The sequence below is a fragment of the Beta vulgaris genome, chromosome 6 (genome assembly GCF_026745355.1).
Source record: "Beta vulgaris subsp. vulgaris cultivar EL10 chromosome 6, EL10.2, whole genome shotgun sequence".
Taxonomy (NCBI): Eukaryota; Viridiplantae; Streptophyta; class Magnoliopsida; order Caryophyllales; family Amaranthaceae; genus Beta; species Beta vulgaris.
Genome location: NC_079207.1, coordinates 55,371,195 through 55,395,157, shown reverse-complemented (window position 1 = coordinate 55,395,157; position 23,963 = coordinate 55,371,195). Strand labels below are relative to the sequence as shown.

Genomic DNA, 23,963 nt, shown 5'->3' with positions numbered 1-23,963 from the left:
ATGGGCTAAAGCTTAAAAGCAAGTCCTCAATTTATTGGTGGTTGTTTGAAATGCAATTCAAATATTAAATGTAATAATTATAGAGAGTTCTCTAAACTACTGGAACTTATTGCTTAGTTGTAATTATTTCACGTCTCCGAAGTGTTTTTGAAATGGAGCTTCAACCTACTCTCACAAAATAGATATAAGCTTCCATTACATAACCCTATTTCTGACATCAAAGGAAAAAAAAAAAGTATCACTCATAAATTGCGTATATAGTAAGATTTTAATGAACCGATATAATTAAACTATAATGAAACAAAAAAATTTATATAATACGACTTCATCGCACCTAAGATACAACATGTCCATCAAGACTCATATCAAATAGCGTTTATGTCATCCAGGAAAATTTAAAATGAAAGTATTACTCTAATCTTAAGACGTTCATGTTTAGAACGAATTTAGATGATTGAAAAATATAGTAACGTTCAATACTTATTTTAAAATGACTACCTTTTAGATTTTTTTTGGTTGAAATAAGTACTATAAACAGAGGGTTAGATCTAACACACCATTCTCATTTGATTTTTTATCATGCAAATTATGTGAACTTGTCATATAAGTGCAAGTAACAAAAGACCAAACTATTGGTGTACAAGTTAGAGCCATTATACTCTTGCTTTCTTTTCTCCTATCACCAATTATACACTTGATCCTTGGAGAAGGGTATTAAGTCAAGCAAACTTTTTGTCCAAGGAACCTTTTTCTAGATTAAGGTTTACTTGGCCCTTGCGCTATAAGCCTATAACATTAGATAAAAAACATCACAACCACAAAACTTTAGCATTGCCAATAAAAAAACATCATTATACTTATTGTTTAATAACTATGTAGATACAAAAGACAACTTTACACATTGCACTCTGGAACTGCATAATGGGTATTAAACTTTCTGAACAAAGCTCCAAATGCTTATCAATATATAAGCTATTGAGAAAAACATAAGGAGCAACATTTACTTAAGGCTACATAAAACCAGATAAGTCCGTAGACAAAAGATTAAAACATTCTCCAGCATCAAAATATGCCTACCTACCAATTGCAAAAAGTCATCCCAACTATACATCTGCATGCCAAGTTTTTCAACAACTTCTTTATGCTCATGTGTGATATTCCCAAAACTAACCACAGCTGCATAAAAGTCACATATAAGCACTCCATAAAAATAACATAGAAAGCTTAATACTATATACAACAGAAGTAACTTACTTTTCAAGTATTTCAATGTGTTTTGCAAAGCTTTAAGCAACTGAAAGTGAAGAACAGAAAAATGGTAACTCATTACAACACTTCTGTGGGGGGGGGGGAACATTTAGAAGTATGTAACATTAAATCCTATCATCATGAAAAAGCCTTCAAGGAATTAATTGTACAATGTGAATTAACAAATTCTCCAATAGTTAAGTTTACAGCTCACATAGCCAAAGGGAACTAATATACCTCAGGAATCTTTTTTTCTTCTACGAATGCAATTGAAACTTCTGCATGGAAAATGATAAATTCTACAGCACCAGCACCTACAGAAAAAACACGGATGACAGCAAGATCATGGTAAAGGAAAGTTCAAAAGAACAATGCTGAATCGATGATAGTCTTATGGCATATAACCCTTTTAAGGTTTATATTAACTAACATTGGAGTAAATCGACATAGAATGAAAGCTCACCTAAAGTGTCATACAAAGGAACACAATAAGAGTCCATCGGCATTGCAGGCCTATAAAAATGCTCTAATAAAACATAAACAATTAGCATTGCATACAAAGCATTGTTTCTACCATCATCTGATTCCTTGCAGCAGATGTAAGTGTGCAAATAAGATATAAGCACATTCCACGAGGACTATTTTCCGTTGAGATCTCATAATGCATCAAAACCAACATCCAACAGATATAAAGCATAAGATAGATGACCCTAACACCACATAAAAGCATGTCCTATAGGAAGGGCATGGAAGAAGAAGAATTATGTACCTCCATGCTCATGATCCAGTCAGCACAATTCGCTCCATAGATACCACAACATCCTCCCTGAAAGCAATATATTAATATATACATTATACTAATTGTAAAAGAAATGCAAAAGAACATTTGTTATCAAAGTTTCCTAGCTATTTTAGGTGACATAAATTGTGAGGGCACCACTGTATGAAATTTGGAACAGAAGACCACAAGTCTATCAAAGTTACAAGTTAGAGCCATTGAGAAGATAAAAGTTACACTTGCTCAACTAACAGAATGCCATATTACCATACATCCATTTTCTAATTAATCTTGGCCATTCCATATCCAAAAGCTATCAATGAGTACGTTTAGCATGGAATTCATCCTACAAAAAAAAATCAGTGACAAATGCAAACCAACAACCAAGTTTCCTAGCTATTTAGCATGCAGTCCAAAAGGTTTAGGGCATTTTTGGGAATTCGTTACATAAAATCCTAAAGGTACAGGGCAAGAAATCCAAAAGGCTAAGAATGAAATCCCAACAACCATGAAAAGCCATCAAAACACAACACTATAAATTTATGTAATTCACATATAAGTTCTTTCACCCCACCACCCTGTAAATACAAACATTCGTGCTTAGAAAATGTTTTGAATTTGGCGGAAAGCCGAGAAGCTGAATAAACATAGGATAAAATAAGTGGATATTGTACTCTCAGTCCTCTTTGTGGAAGTAAATGAGCTTCAAAACCGGAGTGAGTAACTCCCTAACTGGCTCAAACAGTATTTGAACTTTTTTGTTGTATTTTAAACCAGGAAAACCAAACAACCCTCAGTAGCTAATGAGCATCTAGCGCCAATGGCCCCCACGCAAACCTAATATAGTTTGCAACAATGTAATAATATGCACAAATGATTTAAATACCCCATGGATAATCTAATTAAACTAAGTACAAAGGGAATCCTACCTAGATATTTCCTAATCATTGAGAAGGGTAGATAGGAGAGCAAATCTAAACCACACATAGCAAGGCTAATCAAGTAAATTTATGGATGAAAATTGTAATTATTCATGATTATCAATTTAGAATATATCTTTAAAATGGACCGAGCTCAATCTAATTTGCAATTCGATAGCTCACCCGCACTAAGGCCGTCTGGCCACCAATATGGCCACTGGGAAATAGTGGCATCAATCTCCGAAGCATGGATAATTGATTGAACAATTTGGAGAGTTTGCTCAAGAAGTAGCTGAATTCCCCCTCCTTCAAGATCCATCCGCAGATAGGGACGCTAGCTAATTCCAAGACACCCAATCTTAAGTTCAAGAAGAAGAAAAAAGGAAAAAAAGTTCTTTGTTATTCGGCCTTTGTAGATTAGTTAATCACACGGTATAGATTTGCATCAACAAAGAAAGAAGAAAAAGAAAGGATTTAGCAGGACTTTTTTGGCTCTTAAAATACTTCTAAAAAATACTCGTTTGGATAAGTTCAGATGTTAAACATTTCAATCTTCACGATCCATTCTAGTTGCAACGATATATTTGTAGTAAGCACAATATCCAGTCTCCCAATTACTTTTGCATCATAGATCAAATGATTTAAAAGATGTAAGTATAACACATGATTAACTTAGGAAGATATAAGCGAGAACATCTTATTATTGGTCAAACTTTGGCACATATAAGCAAGAACACCTTATAATTGGTCAACACAGAAGTCTACGCAGCAGAAATATTGTAGAACAGTGCAAAGACTACCCACCTTTGCCATGGTCACAATATCAGGGACAACTCCATGAGCCTCAAAACCCCAAAGTGGCTTCCAGTGCGAGCAAATCCAGCTTGAACTTCATCAGCTATGAAAAGCCCTCCAGCTTTCTTTACAAAATCATACACAGAAGAAAGATATCCAGGGGCCAATTCTATGATTCCTCCAACTTCCTGGGGAACAAATAAAAACAAAGATCAGAATATGGCAGATGAAAATGCCAAAAATCAACAACACCATGCATGTGCTTATATTATGATATCGACCTGAATGGCTTCACAGATGAATCCAGCAACATGACCAGATGTTCCAAATTGGATAATATCCTGAACAACTTTTGCATACATCTCTCCATATGCTCCAAACATACCTCTATAAGGGTCAGGATTCATGGCATGATGTACCCCGTTCTGTCACAAATCCAGGTATTAGCCAAAAAAAATATGCCTTTGACACCTAAAGAAATAGTAAACAACAGCCTTTGAGATTTGAAGACTATTAATAACAGCAATCTAGCACGTTGACTTAAAACAGTTAAACCAGAGTAAACTTCTGAAGACATTAGTGCAATTCAACAAACAGAGCTGCACAGGAAAACTTAGAAGTTTCAATACTATCTTCAACGGGTCAATCTTAGAAAGTGACAGTTTGATTATCAACAACTATTTGTACCAAGATCATCTAAGCAAAAATGAATCTCTACTACTATCTTGCCAAGTCAAAAGTCAAGAACTTGAGTTGCCGTCACATAGACCCAAGACAAAAGAATAAAAGTGACTCAGAAAGTCGAATATGGGCGATCTTTTTAGCGATTTAAGGTAGCAGATGAGCCTTATATACCTGAGTAACATCAAACTTCCAATTGCACTGAGCAGAGCAGTTGCACCCATAGTTCCAGCAGCATTTCCATGCTAAGCATTCCTTATAGAGATAACATCCTGGCACCCAGTGTATAACCTTGCCATCATTAAGGCTAACTCATTTGCTTCCGTTCCGGAGTTTGTGAAAAACACAACCTGCAGCACGTAAAGCAAATCCATAAGTTAAGAGCCAAAAAAGTCCCTAGATGGGACCACATAGCGTTCAAATTAGTTTAAACATCATCAATTCTTTCTATGGAAATCGGAATTCGTGAATTCGTAAACTAATCATGAAAGGATTTAGCAGGATTTGCATCAACAGAAGCGAATGAGCCCATATATTTAGCAGAAATTCGGAATTCGTAAAGTAGAAATTTGGAAGGGACGTCAATGGCAGTGAGTAAACGTTCAACAGTAAAATAAAGCAATTAGAAACTCGATTGACGTCACTTTTAGAAGGTTATGGAGGAAACTGAGTAAAATACTCGAGATCGCAAATTAAAACAGTTAGAAGCTTAGCCTGACACCTCACTTTTACATAGAAATCGAAAAATAAAGCAATTAGAAACTCGATACCAACGTATGTAATCTAGGGATTCCTACAAAGATAATCAACTACACAAATAATAGAAATGATGACGTGATTAAAACAACCCAATCATGAGATTAGCAATAACCTCACTCTAAAAAGAGGCTACACCTTTCCTTGCAGCAACAGCAGCAGCAAGCTTCGTGGCCGCGTTGTTATCAACATGTTGAGAAGTATACTGTTCCATGGATGCCTCATTCGCTTATGCTTTCTTTAATCTCAGGCCATGATTCATGAATGAGATCCAGTTCTGCAAAGAAAAGCAAAACAATTAGAGGATTTAAGCACTTTCTCCCTAAAATATCTAAAAGGTAATTTGATTTCACATAAAGAAATTAAAACTGAAAAGGGCCCATGGTGCAAACTAAAAGGCTAAGATGCAAACTGTTGCTAAATCTATGGGCTCCATTGTTAAATCCCTCATTACCCTCATTACTGGTAATATTCGTCTTTCTTTTATGTTTTATTTTCACTACTGGTAAATCTATGATATGCATTCTTCACACTTCGGCCAAGTCTGTTCTGATTTTGATAGTCCTCTTCCTCGTCCTCCTTAGCAGTGTCATGTATAATTGAAGAACACTCAAATTACATGGTAATTATTTCGGAAAATGAAAGGAGATTCAATCAAACCAAAAAGGGCCTATGGTGCAAACTAAAAGGCTAAGATTCAATAGAAAGCACTCAAATGACCATGTATAATTGAAACACCTACAAAATTCAATAACCTAAAATTATAAAAGAAAGGCCAACCCAATACTTGACGGAGAATCCACTAAAACTCCTAAGTTGAACAATTACCATATTTCTAGTAGCTCTTAAGGAAAAAGAAGAAAGTAGAGTTGCATGATTCCAATCCAAAATTTCAAACCAATATAATGATCAGTTAATTCCAATCCATCGATAAAAAAAGAGGGAGATCTAGAGAGTTAAAGTTACAACCTGACCTCTTGCTTAGAGAGAGCTTGCAACACATAATTTGTGAGACCTGTTGGAGGGTGTAAGAAAACAGCAGAGTGAGGAAAGCAAGCAAAGGGGAGCTTAAAAGCATATGGAAAAAAAATCATAATAAGCTGAACCTGAAGAAAAAATGGAAACGAACGATGATGATTTGAAAAGGAACTATTAACTCGGCGTACGAATTCGGAATCAGAAGTGGAAGGAGAGTCCACAGGATTAGCAGCAAAAAAAACCTAGATCCTAATATTCCAGATAACTAAGCAGATACCAGGCCAAATTAATTACCAAGTCTCATAAACATTAGGCACAACGCATTTGAACAATATTAAGATGAGTTCAAGAGTTCAGAGACAGCACAGCAAAAAAAACATGCTTTTAGAAGATATGCTTTTAGGCTGAACTTTTAGATTTTATTATCACTAAACCTCCCAAAAAATTTACAACCTACAGTGGGAACACCATCAACAACATCATATTAAAGTTTGGCACCTAAAATTGAACTATAAGCTTCAAATTTAGAAACTACAGTGGAAATTTGAATGATTGGTGAGTTAATTTTAAAGTAGTGCTAAACACACCTTCAGATTTTGGGACATTAGAGGTTCAGATATCTTCCGACTTTGAAAGTAAAGGAATTTGTAGAGAGAAATTAGGAAATAGCATAAACAGGAGAAAAATTTGAAGAACAAAAGAGATAAAGAAGAAGTATGACAAACCCACTAATTTTTGGCACATTTTGAAATTGCAGAAAATATACAAGCCAAGAACGATTGAGAGAAGCTACCGAATATCAACATCTAAAACTTTTAAAAAAAGTTAATCAACACCATAAATCAAAATTAGCTAAACCCATCTGAAAAAGAGAGAAATGTTTAACACCTACAACTCAAAACATCCCAAAATCCAACATTTAGCCATAAAAAGTCAAGCATTAGACACTAACTTGTCTCTAATGTTGCTGTTGTTAATGAAATGTTGCTGTTGTTAATGAAATCCCACCTACACCAACTGGCCAAAGTTCTATCAGATCATAATTAGTGCACCAATACCTCAGATGAGGGTATATTCTGGGTAGGGTCGGGGAAGCCAATTATCAATTAACAAATTGTAACCCAAAAACACTAATTAAACAAGGAATTCGTATTATAAATACAAAAAATGAAAAAAATACCTCAATGTAGCATCCTTGGAACAGAAGGATTGGAGTTGCTACAAATCTACAAAATCCTTAGAAATTAAACCAAAAGTAAGCATTAAAACAGTAAAAAAATCATTCAATTAAATTCAATCTTTTCAAACCATATATACTTCATTAGCTAAAATGTATCTTCTTAAACCATATACAAAATACCGAATAAAAATAGGAATCCGAGTGCAATTCTGACAAAAAGATTTAGGAAGATTGGGGTCCAATTCAAAGTTTCGGCCTTTATTAGTATCACCTCTATCATCAAGCTGCTTCTCCTTCATCTTGTACACTATTTTGTTTAGTTTTTTTCTACTGGTTGTATACTTGTATTTGTAGATTTTCTCTCTCTAATGCCTTCTCCTTCTTTCTCTCTCTAAAAACCTTCTTTTCTGAAAGAGAATTGTATGGCTTAGGAGAGAGAAGAAAAGAATTGAGAGAGTGAGAGAGACACACAGAGAGGAGAGAGGAGCAGTGAAGACTGAAGAAGAGGGAGACGAAATTAAGGGCTATGATTTTTTGGTACTTTTAAAAGTAATTACTCAATTTCAGATTTAATTCATCAAAAAAATCATCAAAGAAATCAATATAACATTAACGAAAGAATTAGCAGTGAAAAATATGGAGAAAAATTGATGCACATCAAGAGATCGTGAAGAAGATGAGAGGAGAAAAAAAAACAGAAAAAATTCAATCGTTACCTCAACAGTTCAGATGAAGAAATCGAGAGGATCAAATGGTCGATCTTTGTTCATCTCCCAAACTACACAATTCTCTGCAAAAAAAAATCAAAAACGAAACCTTAATAACCATAAAATTACTCAATTTCAGAATTAATGAACCCAAAAAAATCATCAAAGAAATCAATATAACATTAACGAAAGAATTAGCAGTGAAAAATATGGAGAAAAATTGATGCACATCAAGAGAATCGTGAAGAAGATGAGAGAAGAGAAAAAAAAAAGAAAAAATTCAATCGTTACCTCCACAGTTCAGATGAAGAAATCGAGAGGATCAAATGGTCGATCTTTGTTCATCTCCCAAATTACACAATTCTCTGCAAAAAAATCAAAAACGAAACCTTAATAACCATAAAATTACTCAATTTCAGAATGAATTAACCCGAAAAAATCATCAAAGAAATCAATATAACATTAACGAAAGAATTAGCAGAATCGTGAAGAAGATGAGAGAGGAGAGAGACGACGTGAAAAAGATGAGAGAGGAGAGAGACGAAGTGAAGAAGAGGAGAAGATCGCTCCGAGTCGTCGTAACAGTGAAGAAATTGCAAGCTTTTGTGACAGCCATAGCCATAGCCAAAACCCTAATTTTTCTACATCTAGAAGATGGAAGATGGAGAAGATGAGAGAGAGAGTGACGGTGAGTGAGTGAGTGAGAGAAAGAAGTTGCAGCCAAAGGAGAAGGGGGCCGAGACAAATCGTGCGGTTTAGATTGAGTGGTGATGAATGGCTGAGATTGTCCATCTAAAAGGAATAGTGAATTTCACCATTTTGTGACTCAGAACACTATTCATTTGAATAGTGTTTGAACTCCAACTTTTAAAAGGTCTAAGATTCTCTATATTTAAGTACAAGTTGCAAACATCTTACACTCAACTTCAAAACTAAATACCCCAATTCCCAAATCTTTTTTCACTACTCATGCAAAATTAATCATTCAATATATTATATCTTATATCCACCCTCAAAAAAATGAATCAATCACCGATCAAAACCAAAGATAGCTGTTACCGGTGTAAACAAGTTGGTCATTGGGCCAAGGACTGCACACAAAGTCCCAACAAACGGAGCCCCAACTTTCGGAGCCCCATGCCGATACCTTCTTCTGATTACCCAGCTACTCACTGCCCATGTGGTGCCGGGGTTTGTGAAATTCGGGTCTCCCACAGCGAGAAGAACCCGAATCGCGAGTTCTATAAGTGCCCAGGAAAAAATGTCAGTAATATCTCTTTTCCTTTTCTTACCAGTATAATGTTGGATGATCTTGAAAAAAAGTACTTCTATAGACTTAGTAGAATTTATGTTTTCCAAAATTCATGCAACATATTCCACTTGTCTACTTCAAGATCAAACTTAAAAAAAACCTTCGATCAGAAATTCTCACTATTATAAGAAAAATGATATAGTCATGAAGATTTGGTTTTTTTTAAAAAAAGGAAAGAAACAATTAGGATGTGTCCAAGAAAATTTGGTTTTGCTGTTGGACCATTGTGACAATGGGAAGATTTGGTTATTTGTTAATGTGTAGTATTTTAATATTAAAATTTATATCTTTTATTAATATATAATTAAATATATTAATAGTTAAAGAGATGGAGATCCTGTTATATGTTAATCTGTAGTATTTATATATTAAAATTTCTAATTTAATAAACTATATAAATAAAGATATCAATAGTCAAAAACTCAAAATGATGGAGATCTTGTTATTTGTTAATATGTAGTATGTAAATATTATAATTTTACAATTTTTATTACATATATAATTGAAAATATTAATTACTAAAATGATGCATTTTTTTTACTTTTTCTATTTTGGAATAAGTAAAACATTTTTCTCAATAAATTCTCACATAAAATAGAAAAATATTTCACTAAAGTAAACTTTTTTGATAGTTTTTCATTATTTTTGTAGTTTTATTATTTTGACTTTTGAAACATGCTATTCACAAATTCTAAGTGCTCGTTTGGTTAAATGTAGGAAGTCCAAATTTCTTGAAATATTATCTTCCTATGTAATTGTATTTAATTCCTAAGAATTGCTAAATGTTGTTTGGTGATTCAAAGGAAAAGAAAATTCGTATGGAAATTCCCACTTACCTAGGTCCCCTAGGTAAGTAAATTCTTCCTCCATTTTGTGGGAAGTGGAACTTCCTAGGTAAGTAAATTCTTCCTCCATTTTGTGGGAAGTGGAACTTCCTAGGAATTTCTAATTCCTATGAATTTGTCAACCAAACAACACCAAACAATTCCAATTCCTAGAATTTCTAACTTCCTATGTCAAAAAATGTTAACCAAACAATTCCTAATTTGACCATCTTGTATAACTTGTGCATTAGAAAAACATAACCATGTGAAATATTATTGGATTCGTCTCAATATATATTTTCAAAATATCTTTTTATAATATTTAGTTATACCTAAAGATATCATTGTTCAAAATTCTACGTCGACAAACCTGTAAATTTCAAAAGGTAGAGAAAACAAAAAAAGGAAGTACTGGAGTAGAAACCACTAACATCTATCAGCACAACTAACAGCTAAAAGCTACTACTATAATTATCGTTGCCGAACATGTCCTAAAGCAAGTTTTTCATCCTAATAAGTGGTGGTATTGGAAATAGAGGATTTTCTGAATATTAATTAGCTAATTAGCATAATGTTCCAGCAAGTAGCATTCGAAACTAAGTTTTAACTAAATATATATCTAAACATTTTCATCTAAACATAATTACATATTACATCAGAAAAGAAACACTAAGCATAGCTACCTAGTTACCCAACGTTATATTGCGGGATTGTTGGAATTCCTTTATTTTATCGGATTCCATTTACTCAGCACACACTTTTTTTGAGTTGCTACATTGAAGTCTTCATACCTAGGGGTAATAATGAGCCCGACAAGCTCGCGAGCAGCTCGGGCTTGGCTCGGTCAAAGCTCGGCTCGTTGACGCTCGACTTGAACTCGGTCTCGGCTCGAGACTTAAACGAGCCGAGCCGAGCCGAGCTAGGCAAAGCTCGGCTCGTAAAGCTCGTTAACAGCTCGATTATTATTTTATACTAAAAAAATTATATTAAAAAAATATTTACATTAAAAAAATTTAATACAAATTTAAGTTTTAATTTAGATTACAAATTATATATTTTAATTTGTGATCCAACTTCACCTCTACTCCACGAGGCACTAAAGTCCCACATTGGTTAAGAAAACAAGGATCAACCTTATTTTCTGTATAAATAGCTACTGCTCTTTACTTTAACTTAAAGTTTAATTTTGTATCTTCTTGGTTGGAAAACAAAAACTATACTTTATTTTCTTCATGGAGGGAATGAAGTATATTTTTAAATATTTGATTATTTAGTACTTAAAATATTTGATAATTTTTTCTTTAGCAAAACATGGAGTCTCACATTGAAATTTTAACAATGTTAGGAGGGATTCCAAGTTATAAAAACATATGTAAATAAAACAAAGGCATAATGAGTTTTTTTTTCTTTAACAAAACATGAAGTCCCATTAAAATTGTAGCAATGCTAAGAGAGATTCCAAGTTATATAATCATATGTAGAATAAGTTTGTTTATATTAAACAAAACATGGAGTCCCATATTGAAATCTTATCAATATTAAAAGAGAAACCAACATGGGGATAGTGAGTTTGTTTTTCTTTAACAAACCATGAAGTCCCACATCAAAATCTTAGCAATGCTAAGAGGGAAATCAACTTATAAAAGCATATGATGGGTGAGTGAACAAGCTCACCTACTTCGAGCCGAGCCGGGCCGAGCTCATTAGTCGAGCTGAGCCCAGTATTATTCGGGTTCGGCTCACTCAATAAGCACCCTTGTAATAACACCATCCTATGCATTATTTTGATCAATAATATAATTACGCATATATAAAAAAATATAAAAATTTGATATTATAAAAGCATGTATTAAGATAAATCAAACAAGATCTTATTTGATGATGTTTCTTATACATAAAGAATGACAAATCGAACAAGGTTAATTAGTGCATAATAATTTTTTTTTAAGTGATAGTGAATAGTAATTTTTTTTTTTTTGAAAGAAAATTTTCATCAATTGGAGGCCAAACACCATCTACAATAGATATTAAAGAAAAATAAGATACAATCAAACAAGGTTAAATCAAATTCGTATTCGAAAACACTATAATGAACCAGATCGATCAATATAGCGCAACCCACTTATATTTGCTGAATAAAACAGTTATTGATGAAGAAGTTTATCATTTTGACATAATTTGGAAAAAATATTTTTGATCGAGCCATGTTTACTGCATTCGAGATTCCAATACATTCATGTTGAGTCTCGAACTTCAACCAATGAGAAATAAGAAGAATTTCTCATATCTAAAAACAAAAAAGCCATACTTACAACTCTCATAGGAGAAAAGGAGATTTCCACAACAGCGACTAAAAAAATCTCATAAAAAGATACTAATTTATTCAACAAAACAGAAAAAGAACTAAAAGTTGAAAATAAAATAAAAAAGGGGAAGGGGTTTAGAGAGAAAAGAGAAATAGGAGGGTTAGGGTTAATGAAAAGTTTATCCCATCCCAATCTTAGTGAATAGTAATTACTCCCTCCCTTTCAAAATATAGTTCCCATTTTTATTTTGGTTGTCCCAGAATATAGTTTCCATAATCATATTTAGTTTTACATTTTTTTGTAATTTGTCTAGAACAATTGTGTTCCATCATTTATTTGCTTCTTGAATTTTATTTTTTCCTTTGTTTATTCAACCAAAATGTTACAATTAATGCTCTTTTATCAATTATTCTCCATTCTCTCTTCCAAAATCATCTTTTTCCATACAACATTTATTTAAATAAACAAAAAGTCTTTACTATTTCTCTTATATTCTACCAAAATATTACACTTAATGCTCTTTCACCAATTATTCTTCATTCTCTCCCCTAAAATCATCTTTTCCCATATAATATTTATTTAAATAAATAAAAAGTCTTTACTATCCCTCTAGATTCTACTTGTATAAATTCACTGGCGGATTATGAGAGGGGCGGGCAGGGGCCTAGGCCTGGCCCCTCTTAGTTTGATAAAATAAAAAAGTTAAACTGCAAAGCATTTGATAAGAGTGTGGTTGGCACAGTGGCGTGTCAAGCAACTTACTATTGCTCATAGTAAGTTCGGTCTCAGGTTCGATATTGACTCAAGGCACGCTTATGCCTTTCATTTTTTTTCTTTCTCCTTTTCTATTTCTTTCTCTTTTCTCCTTTATCTTTAGCTTATTATTTTTGAGAAATCTTTTCTATTTGTTGTAAGTATTTCTTTTTTTTTTTCCTATTTCTTTGGCTTATAATTTTTCCTAATTTTGCAAAAGCTTTTATTCATTGTTAGTATCTTCTTGTTTATTTTTTAAAGTTGCTAAATTAATCAGAAATTTTTTCTCAAATTATTCCTAACAATCATAAACGATAGATGTACCTTTTCTTTTTGTCGTGCCTTAAGAAAATAATTTGATAATCGCTTTAGTTACTAATAATACTAATAATGAACTCCATTTCTAAGAAATCTACCCACTTACGTGTAAACTACTCTTTCAATACCTTGAAAATCTGATATTGGTCAAACAATAAATGGATAAAGCTGTTTAAAAATTAAACGGTAAGGATTTAGAACAATCAGTGGCGGAGCCACTTAGTAACAAGGGGTAGCACTTGCTACCCCTAAAATGTCTTGGAAAAAAAATCAGTTTAGCTACCGCCAAAGTGGTCGCAAAAAAATTAGCGACCGATTTATTGGTCGCGAACGGTATTTGCGACCGATTTTACTGGTCGCAAACGGTATTTGCGACCGATTTGTTGGTCGCAAACTGGTTTCTCAATCTTTATAACAATCCTGTTGAAGAAAACTATAATTGTGTCATTATGGCAACTTAAATCCTGGGATGTTAAAGATAGTCCATTATTATAATCCCCACCAAACAAGATAACGTCAACCACACCAAAAAGTCAACCAAGTTGAACTCTTTTTTTTTATTGTTATTGTCTTCATTTTTGTAGACCTCACTTCCCATAAATCTGTACAGGCACATCAGTCTTCTTTATTTTTTTTCTTCTGTTCAATCTTGGAATATGAATCCACTGCTTTTTTTTTCTTGTACTGTTTGTGCCCCACTCCCCCTTCTCTTTTATCGGCAAAATTCACAGTACCTAACAAATATTTAAAGTTTTTTTTTACACTAATACACCATTGTTTTATACCAAGGTTGCCTAGCAAAGCCCGACTCACCTCCACTGTCGTATAGTTTTTGATGTTGTGAATTTGTGACTTGCTATTAGGTATGAAAATACTAAATGAGTTGATGATTTGTGAATTTTGTGTATTTTTGTTTTGTGTAAAGATATTTCAAGATTTTGAAGAGGGCACAAGATAGTAATATTTCAGGATATTTTTTTGTTCTAGAGGGACACCTAGTAAGAATGTGGATTTTTTTGGGTGTTAGATATAATCAAGATATTACGCTACCCCTATCTCTAAATCCTGAATCCGCCACTGAGAACAATTACATTAGCTACAATTTTTTGTAACCAATGGTAATAATATATTTAAACTTTGATGATGTGCTTTCGTTAGTGTTTTTATTCATCTTTTAAAATTTACAATTAAGCTTTTAATTTGCCTAGTTGGCCCCTGGAAATTTTTGGTCAAGATCTGCCACTGTATAAAGTACCATGAAAAATGGGAAATAAGAACTAAATTTTGAGACGGAGGGAGTACTATATACGCAAGCATAGCATTTACAAAAATACGGATGAAGTATTTAGATGATATAATTTGATTTGATTATGATTCCTGTAGGAGAAGCATTGTGAGTATTTTATGTGGTGTGATAGTCTAAAGAGAGAAGACATCCTGGAAGTTCAACCTAGAGAATATCCAACATGTGGATGTGGAGCTGGAGTTTGTCGCCTTAAGACTGAAGAGAGTGAACCTAATAATGGGCGAAGCTATTATGCCTGCCATATCAAGGAGGTTTGCAATTTATTGAAACAGATTTTAGTTTTATATATTTGGATCACCTTATTTACCTATCAATGGCTAAATAACCAAAGTCGGTTTTTACCATGCTCAACATGTTACATGGAAAAAGGCTCCTTAATTGTGAGGGCCCAAAAGTAGAGAAAGTCCAAGTAGTAAAAAGAAAAAGGTTTATTTACTTCCCACTTAACACAATATTCATGCATATCTTTTAATCTTATTCAAGGCTTAATTTCCAAAATCATTCACCTTCTCATTTTTTTTTTGGGAAATGTAGTCACCTTATATTGATTACTTTTAATTCAAGCCTCTAATTATCACTTCAACATAATTTTTCAATCCATATTTCCAATTAACCTCAAATGAAACGCCAGAAAAATATGATTTAAATCAGAAAATTCTTATATTACCTATTTATTTGCAACCTGTTTCTACTTACATTTATCTTTTAATCATAAAAAAATGATACTCAAATACTCTAATTATTTGGTCTATTCTCTTTCCATAATTTGATTATATGAAGTGAAGAATCATGAATGGATGAACTATTACAATAATCAATTCTTCAAATATGAGATACTTTTACATTCCTTGTTGTCGTTCTTTTGTGAAAAATCTTTTTTTGTCATTTGCTAGTGTTTCTTAAATTTCACAGTACAGTGGGTTTAAGGGATTTTATAATGTTGATATTCTCTAGTATAGATAATTTAACTAACTTTTTACTTTGACCTTTTTTTAAAAACCTATTTATTGGTATTATTCCTGAAATTTCTTTAATAAGTAAGATAGTCAATTTGGAGAATTTTAGTAGTTTTACTTTAATTCTTTGACTTGTTAACGCATAAAGTAACACTAGTAGAAAAAGGTCAATTTGCGTCGCACATGGGACCCCTATTTGCGTCGGACTTGGGTCCGACGGCACAGGTCTCGACACAAATGACCTATAATTGATCTGCGTCGTATACTGATACGACGCAGATCTTAGAGCTATTTGCGTCGCACATCGTATACGGTGCGACGCAAATTGCTTCCCCAGCTCCACAAAACAGCACGAATAGAAGGGGATCTGTGTCGCACATAGCACAGGGTGCGACGCAAATCAAGAATCTGTGTCGCACCTTGTGCCTTGTGCGACGTAAATGACTGATGTGAAAAATAAAAAAAATTCAGTACCAAAGCATGAATGCTATGCTTTGGTACTGCACCACAACCAAACAAAAACTTCAAAATCACCACAACCAAACAGAAACTTCAATTAAAAAATGACAATGAATGTGTAGAGATAGATCTGGAAAAATAAAACTAATAATACAAAAATTTGAATAGATCTGGAAAAATAAAAACGAAAATGCTTGGAATTTTAGAACATATATATTACAATAATTCATAAAAACAAATCTATCAATAATTAATATAGTACAAAAATGTTGGAGCTTCCTTCGCATCTTGACCTTCCTTCTTGTTGTTATACTTCGAACACATCTGGAAAAATGAAAACGAAGATGTAGCGAAAAACAAAAAATTCACGAAAATGAAAAAACGAGGTCTTCAAACAAAATCTGAAAAAAATGACAAATTACCAACAGTTAAGACAGGCCAAAAACAAGAAAAAGAAAAAGCAAAAAAAATAAGTTACCTTGTTCCCGGATGCATTCACGAAGTTCGTTGCTCTTCGAATGTTGCTCTGCGAAGAACAAGTTACCTTCGAATGATATAGATTATTACGGATGCAGACGAAATTGAATTGTCGATCTTGTTCTTCAAACAAGTTACCTTCGAATGACAAGTTCGTTGCTCTTCGAATGTTGTTCACGGATGTTGCTCTTCAAACTGTGGAATTGTCGAATGCATTAACGAACGAAATGGAGTGAGAGAGGGAGAAGGAGAGAGAGAAGAGAGAGATGAGTGACGGCCGTGACTTTTTAGGTTAAGGAAAGAAATGGAGTGAGGGAGGGAGAAGGAGAGAGAGAGAGGAGAGTGATAGCCTGATAGGAAGCGGCCGCGAATTTTTAGGTTTAAGGAATTTTTAGTTTTTAGGTTTAAACCTAAAAACACGCGAGTTATGGGCCGCGAATCTGCGTCGGACGGGTCATGAAGTCCAACGCAAATTGGGCTTTTGCAACGCGCTAAATTAACATGCGACGCAAATCCGCGAAGATGATTTGCGTCGTATGTGCCTGGAGGTCCGACGCACATTCGGTTTTTGCAACGCACCTATGTTATATGTGACGCATATAGCTCATACTGGTGCTCACTTACACATGATGTGCGTCGCACCCTTCTTCGCGTGCGACGCAAATGATCCTTTTGCGTCATTTCCGTTTCAGTGTGACGCATATCAGGGGACGCAAATCGTCGTTTTTCTAATAGTGTAATGCCAGTTATTTTTTAAAATTTAAGACTATACTCTTGAGTGAAATCTTTATAAGCAACTCCAATTAGAGTCTACAAAAGAATACATAAAATAGCAATTCGCTAATCGTTACTTCTTATCACGTGATCAACAAATAAAATAAGTTCACTTTAAATGAAATACTCATCATAATTCGTGGAAATGAAGTTCCCTAATGGTCTGAATGTTTATAAGTTATCTAGAAATTAATGTTGATATTGTTTCTATTTAGTTGAACTTTTTCTAAAGGGTCTGATTTTGATACTTCGCGCAGGGTCTCTATATAGTTCGAGACGGCCCTGTAAATAATTAGTACTTTATAATTGTTGGGTAGAGACACAGTAGTGCCTGATTTTTTCTTACTTGCTTGGTATGTTTGTAATTGCAGGTTTAGCTTTAATCTAATTGAATTTCTTTGGCTTTTTTTCCTTATGATATGGGACTAGAACGAGAAGTATACTACGTACCTTTGGCTTCTCCTCCATGTTGCTTCTTAAAGTTTCAACTTTCAACTTTCAACTGTTGCGTAAAGATTGTAATCTTCTCCATTTCTTTGGAAAAGGATGGATATCAAACGAAATACTCAACTTTATATAGTTTGTTTTCCTTGATGCATCAGTACATATTTATGATCTGTTTCCTAGTCAAAAGTTGAAATAGCTTGGTTTGTGGCCTATTCCCACCTTTTTTATTTTTTTTTTAGATATCATACTTCCTGTCAAGTCCAATCCTGACATTTTATTGGCCCTGGACAAAAATTCGATAAGGCCCCAATCAATCAATTTACTATATACTAAAAGCAAAAACTAAAAACAACACGTGTTACTTCCTAATTAAATTCCTTTCTGCCATTTGTTTTTTTGTTTTTTTGCCTATGAAAAAAGGGCAATTAGAATATGTTTAACTAATCATCAAAAATTGTTTTTTTTGTTGAGCATTAAATTATGTTAGACTAAACGTAAATATATACTCCCCAATTTTATGTTTATATCAAACTTCATACTATATTAATTAATTTGTCAATTTTGACGAATTCTTAACACAACTTGAGGGTCTTAGGATATAATAAACTAACCTTCTGTACACGCGATGCGTGCGTCGATTGTTTGAGTTTGTTCTTAATAAATTTCATCTAGATATAATTTTAGAAGTGTAATTTATAATTATTGTTGTACAAACTAATGTAAAGTGATTAGAAATTGTAATGAATATTTAGATATAAGGTTTTAAAGTCAATTTAAATTTGTATTTTTTTTAATTAAATAACCATTTTTCTATTTGTGTCAAGTTACTTTGTTAATGCTTATTTAGGGTGCGTTCTGTTCAACTTAAAAAATTAAGTTTCAGGTCCAATAAGTTCAGATAAGTTCAGATAAGTTCAGATAAGTTGCAATAAGGTCTAATAAGGGCAATAAGTTCCAATAAGGTCTAATAAGGTCCAATAAGTTCCAATCAGGTGCAATAAGTTCCAATCAGGTCTAATAAGGTCCAATAAGTTCCAATCAGGTCTAATAAGGTCCAATAAGGTCCAAATAGTCAATGTTTAATAAACATTTGTATTATTGTCCATTATTTTGTTATTCATAATTTCATATCACTATTAGCTGATTATGTTATTATTAGAATTTTAATTAAAGTACCACAATGATTATATAGTATTATACTTGTATTAGTGTCTGTTATTTTATTATTTATTTGTATTATGTCTATTATTTTATTATTTATTTGTATTATGTCTATTATTTTATTATTCATATTACTATTAGTTGATTATGTTATTATTAAGATTTTTTATTAAAGTACCACAATGTATAGTATTATACTTGTATTATTGTCTATTATTTGATTATTCATATTACTATTAGGTGATTATTATATTATTATTAAATAATATTATAATCACGGTCAAATAATTAAGATTATGATTGGTGACTTCGTGTTTGTGTCTCTAATGGAGTATTGGAGAAAAGCAAAAAAAAAAAAGAAAAACAGAAGGAAGAAAGGAGAAGAAAGGAGAAGAAATGAGTGAAGCAATGTTGCAAAGCTACAGTGATTTTGAGCATTTGTTTTCTCTTTCTTTTTGTTTTCTTTTATCTTCTAGTACATTCACATAAATGAAAGGAGAAGAGAGGAGAAGAAATGAAGGAAGGGGTTAATGCTATCTACTTACCTTCACATTAATGAAAGTGAAGTGAGAATTTTTTATATGTGCCAATTTTAATTTTTTAGCAATAAATGTTAATTAATTTTTGATTTTCTACTAGTGTTTTATAAAATCAAAACAAGACTATTAGATATATTAGTGGTGAAAGTTATGTATAGGCAAATATATAAATAGTAAATTTTTTTGTTAAATTAATTATCATAAAAGATAATTAATAATCATTATTTTTTAAAGACAAATTATAATAATTATTACTCCATAAAATTTTTTTGAGGGGTAGTATTTACGTTAGTGGTAATATTTATGTTATTCATGGTCAATGTTTTTGTCTAATAAGGTCAAATAAGTTTCAATCAGGTCCAATAAGGTTTAATAAGTTTCAATCAGGTTCAATAAGGTCTAATAAGTTTCAATCAGGGCTAATAAGGTCTAATAAGTTTCAATAAGGTCAATAAGTTTCAATAAGTTTCAATAAGGTCCAATAAGTTGAAAGGTCCAATCAGTTTAATAAGTTCCAATAAGTTCAGTTCAGGTTCAATAAGTTCAGTTCAGGTTCAATAAGTTCAGTTCAGATAAGGTCCAAAAAGTTCAGGGCCAATAAGTTGAATAGAACGCACCCTTAGTTTAATTTATCATTAGAATTTTGACCCCATCTTTAAATTAGGAAAGAATAGATTATAAAAGATCTGAATATCCAATCATATATTTAGCTAAGGACAAAAAAACTTTTTAAAGGAGGACACCATAGCTCCCCCTTGACTTATATAATAGAGATCTTTTGTTTTTACCATATGCCAATAACATGTGATAGAATTCAAGGTTCTTTTTTGAAGATTTTTTTTTCAATATTTCTAGTGCATAACTAATATAACAAATAATTTTTGTCACATACATGCTTTGTGCTTGTTAGTATATTTAGGAAATGTACATTGATAAACATAACATTATGGAACACATGACTACCTAAATCTATACTAATATATTAAAAGGCGTTCATAAGAACGTCTATGTGCCATGTGGCACTCTCCTCTAAGACTCTAATGCATATGCTCTATTTTCATGGCAAACGACCTCTCAAATTAAAAAATAATATTGTGTGATTAGAAGATATCGAACGCGTGACCTTTGAAAGGAAAAACAAGAGCTTAACCATTGATCCAACATAACATCATTGATTAATATTTCAAAATAATATAATAAGGTCTTGTAATTATATCTCATAAAAAGACTATACAAGTAGTTAGATACTTAATACATGAATGATAATGATAATAGACTATTGCGGTCAATTTTTTCCTCACAAGACAAAAATTTAAGAAAAGAAACAACTTGGAGTACTATCGTCCGAGACACTCAATAGTTTTTATTACTATTACAAGTGGAAATCTAAGAGTTATGTTGTTCAAGGTACAATTCGTGAACATCTGAGGCTCTGAAGGTAAAGATATGTGTCATTGGGTCACTCCTCTTTTCTATAAGTTCAAATCATTGGATACTTGTAGATGAGTGGACACCCATTCCACTATGTGTTAGTTCAAGGGGTAAACTAATAAAAAATGGAAGAAATCAAGTCGGGCTCGACCAGAAAGGGGGGCTGAAGGCTAACTTATATAGGACATTAGGGTCGGGGTTAGGTGCTAGGGGTTAGAGTTAGAGGGCATAATTAGGGTTAGAAGACTTAATTAGAATTAGTGACTCATGGAGTTAACTGTCGTTAGTCGTTAAAGGCATTATGATGTATTATCAAGAGATTGAGGGTTATATGGTGAATTCTGAAAAAGTAGGGGTATTTGGTGAATAGAAAAAATGTTAGAGGTATATATGGTGAAAAAACGTATATTGTGATTTTGAAAAAAGATTTAAAAATGGTATAGTATAGTTTTTGATCTCGTGACTTCAAGTTTATGTACTAAAATCCTAACCACTAGATCAAATGATATTTAGTGTTATCATTTAAAAGTATAATGTTAATAAAAGAAAATTTTCCTTATCTGGAGCATTGCACGGGCCTAATAACTAGTTTTGTCATCATAATGTGAGAGGGTTTTGACCGATCGATATTATATATTTTACCCTTATCGCTGTATTAATCTTTTGGGTTATTCTACGTCGTCCCTTGTGTTTTAAGAAATTCTATGTTGTATCCGACTTTCTTGAAATTTTCACGTTATACCCATAAACTTTCTAAACATTACAAAAAAACACCCTTATATAAGATATCAAACAATAGATTTTAGTACTTTATTATCTTGTGGGCATAGAGTGGGGTTTCTGACTGAGGCTTGTGATATAATTTGAGAAATTGAAGACTAAGTGAGGTTTGGGATAAGATTTTCTATTACTAAGGGTACCTTGTGTGACGTTTAAATTATAAAGTTCAGTGGTACAATGTGGAGAGTTCAAAAACGCCGGCAATATAGAATTTCGTAAAACACATGGGTACTCATAGAAAAACCCAAATATATCCATTTCTTTTTTGTGCTTTAATTAGTTTTTTTATTTATCATTTGTTGGAAAGTATTTCTTTCATTGTTATATATTACCATGTATGGGGATATGCAGTTTTTTGCATTATGAATTTTTAAGCAATTTCTGTTGGAAACTAATTGTTGTAAAATAGAAGGCAGAAGAGAACCCTCCCTCTCTTTGCAATCTGAATTCTTGGTTTAAAAGTTTTGTGTGTTGGTGTTTGAGATGCTCGTAGAGCTATTAGTTAATTACCTAAAAGTTACGTGACAGGGATATGGAGCTTGTAAGTTTAGGCAATGGGTGGATATTCCTCTGGAAGAGAAACAACTGAGCCCTGAAGATGAAATTAGAATTGATGCTATCTTCGATTGTGCCAAGGAATTCTCCTCAGAAGAGGATCAGGTGCAAATGGAGAATGGACTGGACATTTCATCTTTAGTAGCACTCGAGAACGACGACTGGCCAGGTATTGTTCACTATGTATGTGATGAGTCCGCCCAAACCTTCTGTAATCTTGTTGGTGTTTGGGTGGTTCGCTCTTAAATTATGTTTAGAAGGAAATCTAAGTGACATAGTTACTAGTGAGTTGAGATTCAAGCCATTCTTACGGCTCTGAAATGGATAGAAGAAAAAATTGGCTGCATTGTATCATAGCTACGGATTATAGCCATCCGGTCAATCCAACAGGAGCATGAAATTCGTAACAGCTTCTCTCGTCTTTCATTTCAGTGCAGGGTACTTCGCCGTGCACAGACAGGTTCTAGGATCATCCCTGAAGGAAGAGAAACAAACAAGTTAATAGATGCCTTGGCAACAATGGGGCAAAGGGGAGAACAAATGGTTTTCATAACATTTGTATTTTGTCTATTCCTCTTCCAGATTGTTCAAACTTTTATTTAGCAGACAATTTAAACTGTAATATCGCAAGTACTTTAAGCGATGGTCCACATATGGAGTCATCATGGTCTGTAACAAACTCTATTAGTAGCTAATTAGATTTGTTCGTCTCTTCCAAAAAAACATAGCGAGTTGAGCATATATAACAGTGTGTGTATATGATGCTCAATGTTTTGTGAAAAGGGTGAAGCTATAGTGAGAAACCGAGTTAGAAATTGTTGTCTTTTGTGAGTGATAAAACTGTAAGAAGCTTTCACTAGCAATATTTGAGAATATAAGATCTCTCTCATCTTTTGTCAATTCTTCTTGCTTTCCAAAGAAGCTCATAGAACTTTAAACAATAATAAATGTTGAGAGAGAAAAGAGGATGAGAGATGAAATCTCTATTATGATTTAGGCTATGTTTAGTTCACCTGAAATTTTCTGATCTTAACTTATCTGATCTGATCTGAACTTATTTTTTCTGATCTGATCTGATCTGATCTGAACTGATCTGATTACAAGATCTTATCTTTTAGATTTTTCTCAATGTATAAGAAAAAATATAGTCATGTGGGTCTTGTTTGATTCGTCTCAATGAGTACTTTATTAATATTCAATTATTATAATTTTTACTAATATGTTATGAAAGATATAATGATTTTTAAATATAAGCAAAATCTGAACTGATCTGATCTGAACTTATTTTTTCTGATCTGAACTTATTTTTTCTGATCTGATCTGATCTGATCTGATCTGATTAGATCTGAAATAAGTAAAAATAAGGTGAACTGAACATAGCCTTAGTCTATATTGAGTTGGTCTTATATTTACTCATCTTATCGTATTTGAACTTATTTTTAGTGATTTAATCTAATCTAATCTGAATTTATTTTTTCTAATCTGATTTGATGTGATCTGAACTCATCTTTTATAAAATAAC

General features: G+C 32.8%; 1 protein-coding gene and 1 long non-coding RNA gene across 25 annotated transcripts; one reads left to right on the top strand and one right to left on the bottom strand.

Annotated features, from left to right (window-relative positions):
* Nucleotides 1–831: 831 nt before the first annotated feature.
* Nucleotides 832–8,752, bottom strand: LOC125494024 (uncharacterized). Of its 24 annotated transcripts, none has more exons than XR_007270389.2 (16): nt 8,335–8,752; nt 8,053–8,126; nt 7,337–7,392; nt 7,109–7,173; nt 6,882–6,968; nt 6,148–6,193; nt 5,317–5,455; nt 4,597–4,772; nt 4,023–4,166; nt 3,751–3,929; nt 3,130–3,304; nt 2,018–2,074; nt 1,712–1,774; nt 1,486–1,562; nt 1,255–1,294; nt 832–1,176 (listed from the first exon to the last, which is right to left on the bottom strand). It is a non-coding gene; the product is annotated as an uncharacterized LOC125494024 (long non-coding RNA). The 24 variants fall into 24 exon arrangements; XR_007270396.2 differs by having other exon boundaries at nt 6,153–6,193; XR_007270390.2 differs by having other exon boundaries at nt 6,886–6,968.
* Nucleotides 8,753–8,852: 100 nt separating this feature from the next.
* LOC104908524 (uncharacterized) lies at nt 8,853–23,341 on the top strand. The gene is made up of 4 exons (XM_010697639.4): nt 8,853–9,306; nt 14,940–15,113; nt 22,415–22,610; nt 22,874–23,341. Exons 1-4 carry the CDS (start codon nt 9,064–9,066, stop codon nt 22,906–22,908), a joined length of 648 nt encoding a protein of 215 aa, XP_010695941.2. The 5' UTR covers nt 8,853–9,063; the 3' UTR covers nt 22,909–23,341.
* The last annotated feature ends 622 nt before the right edge of the window (nt 23,342–23,963 follow it).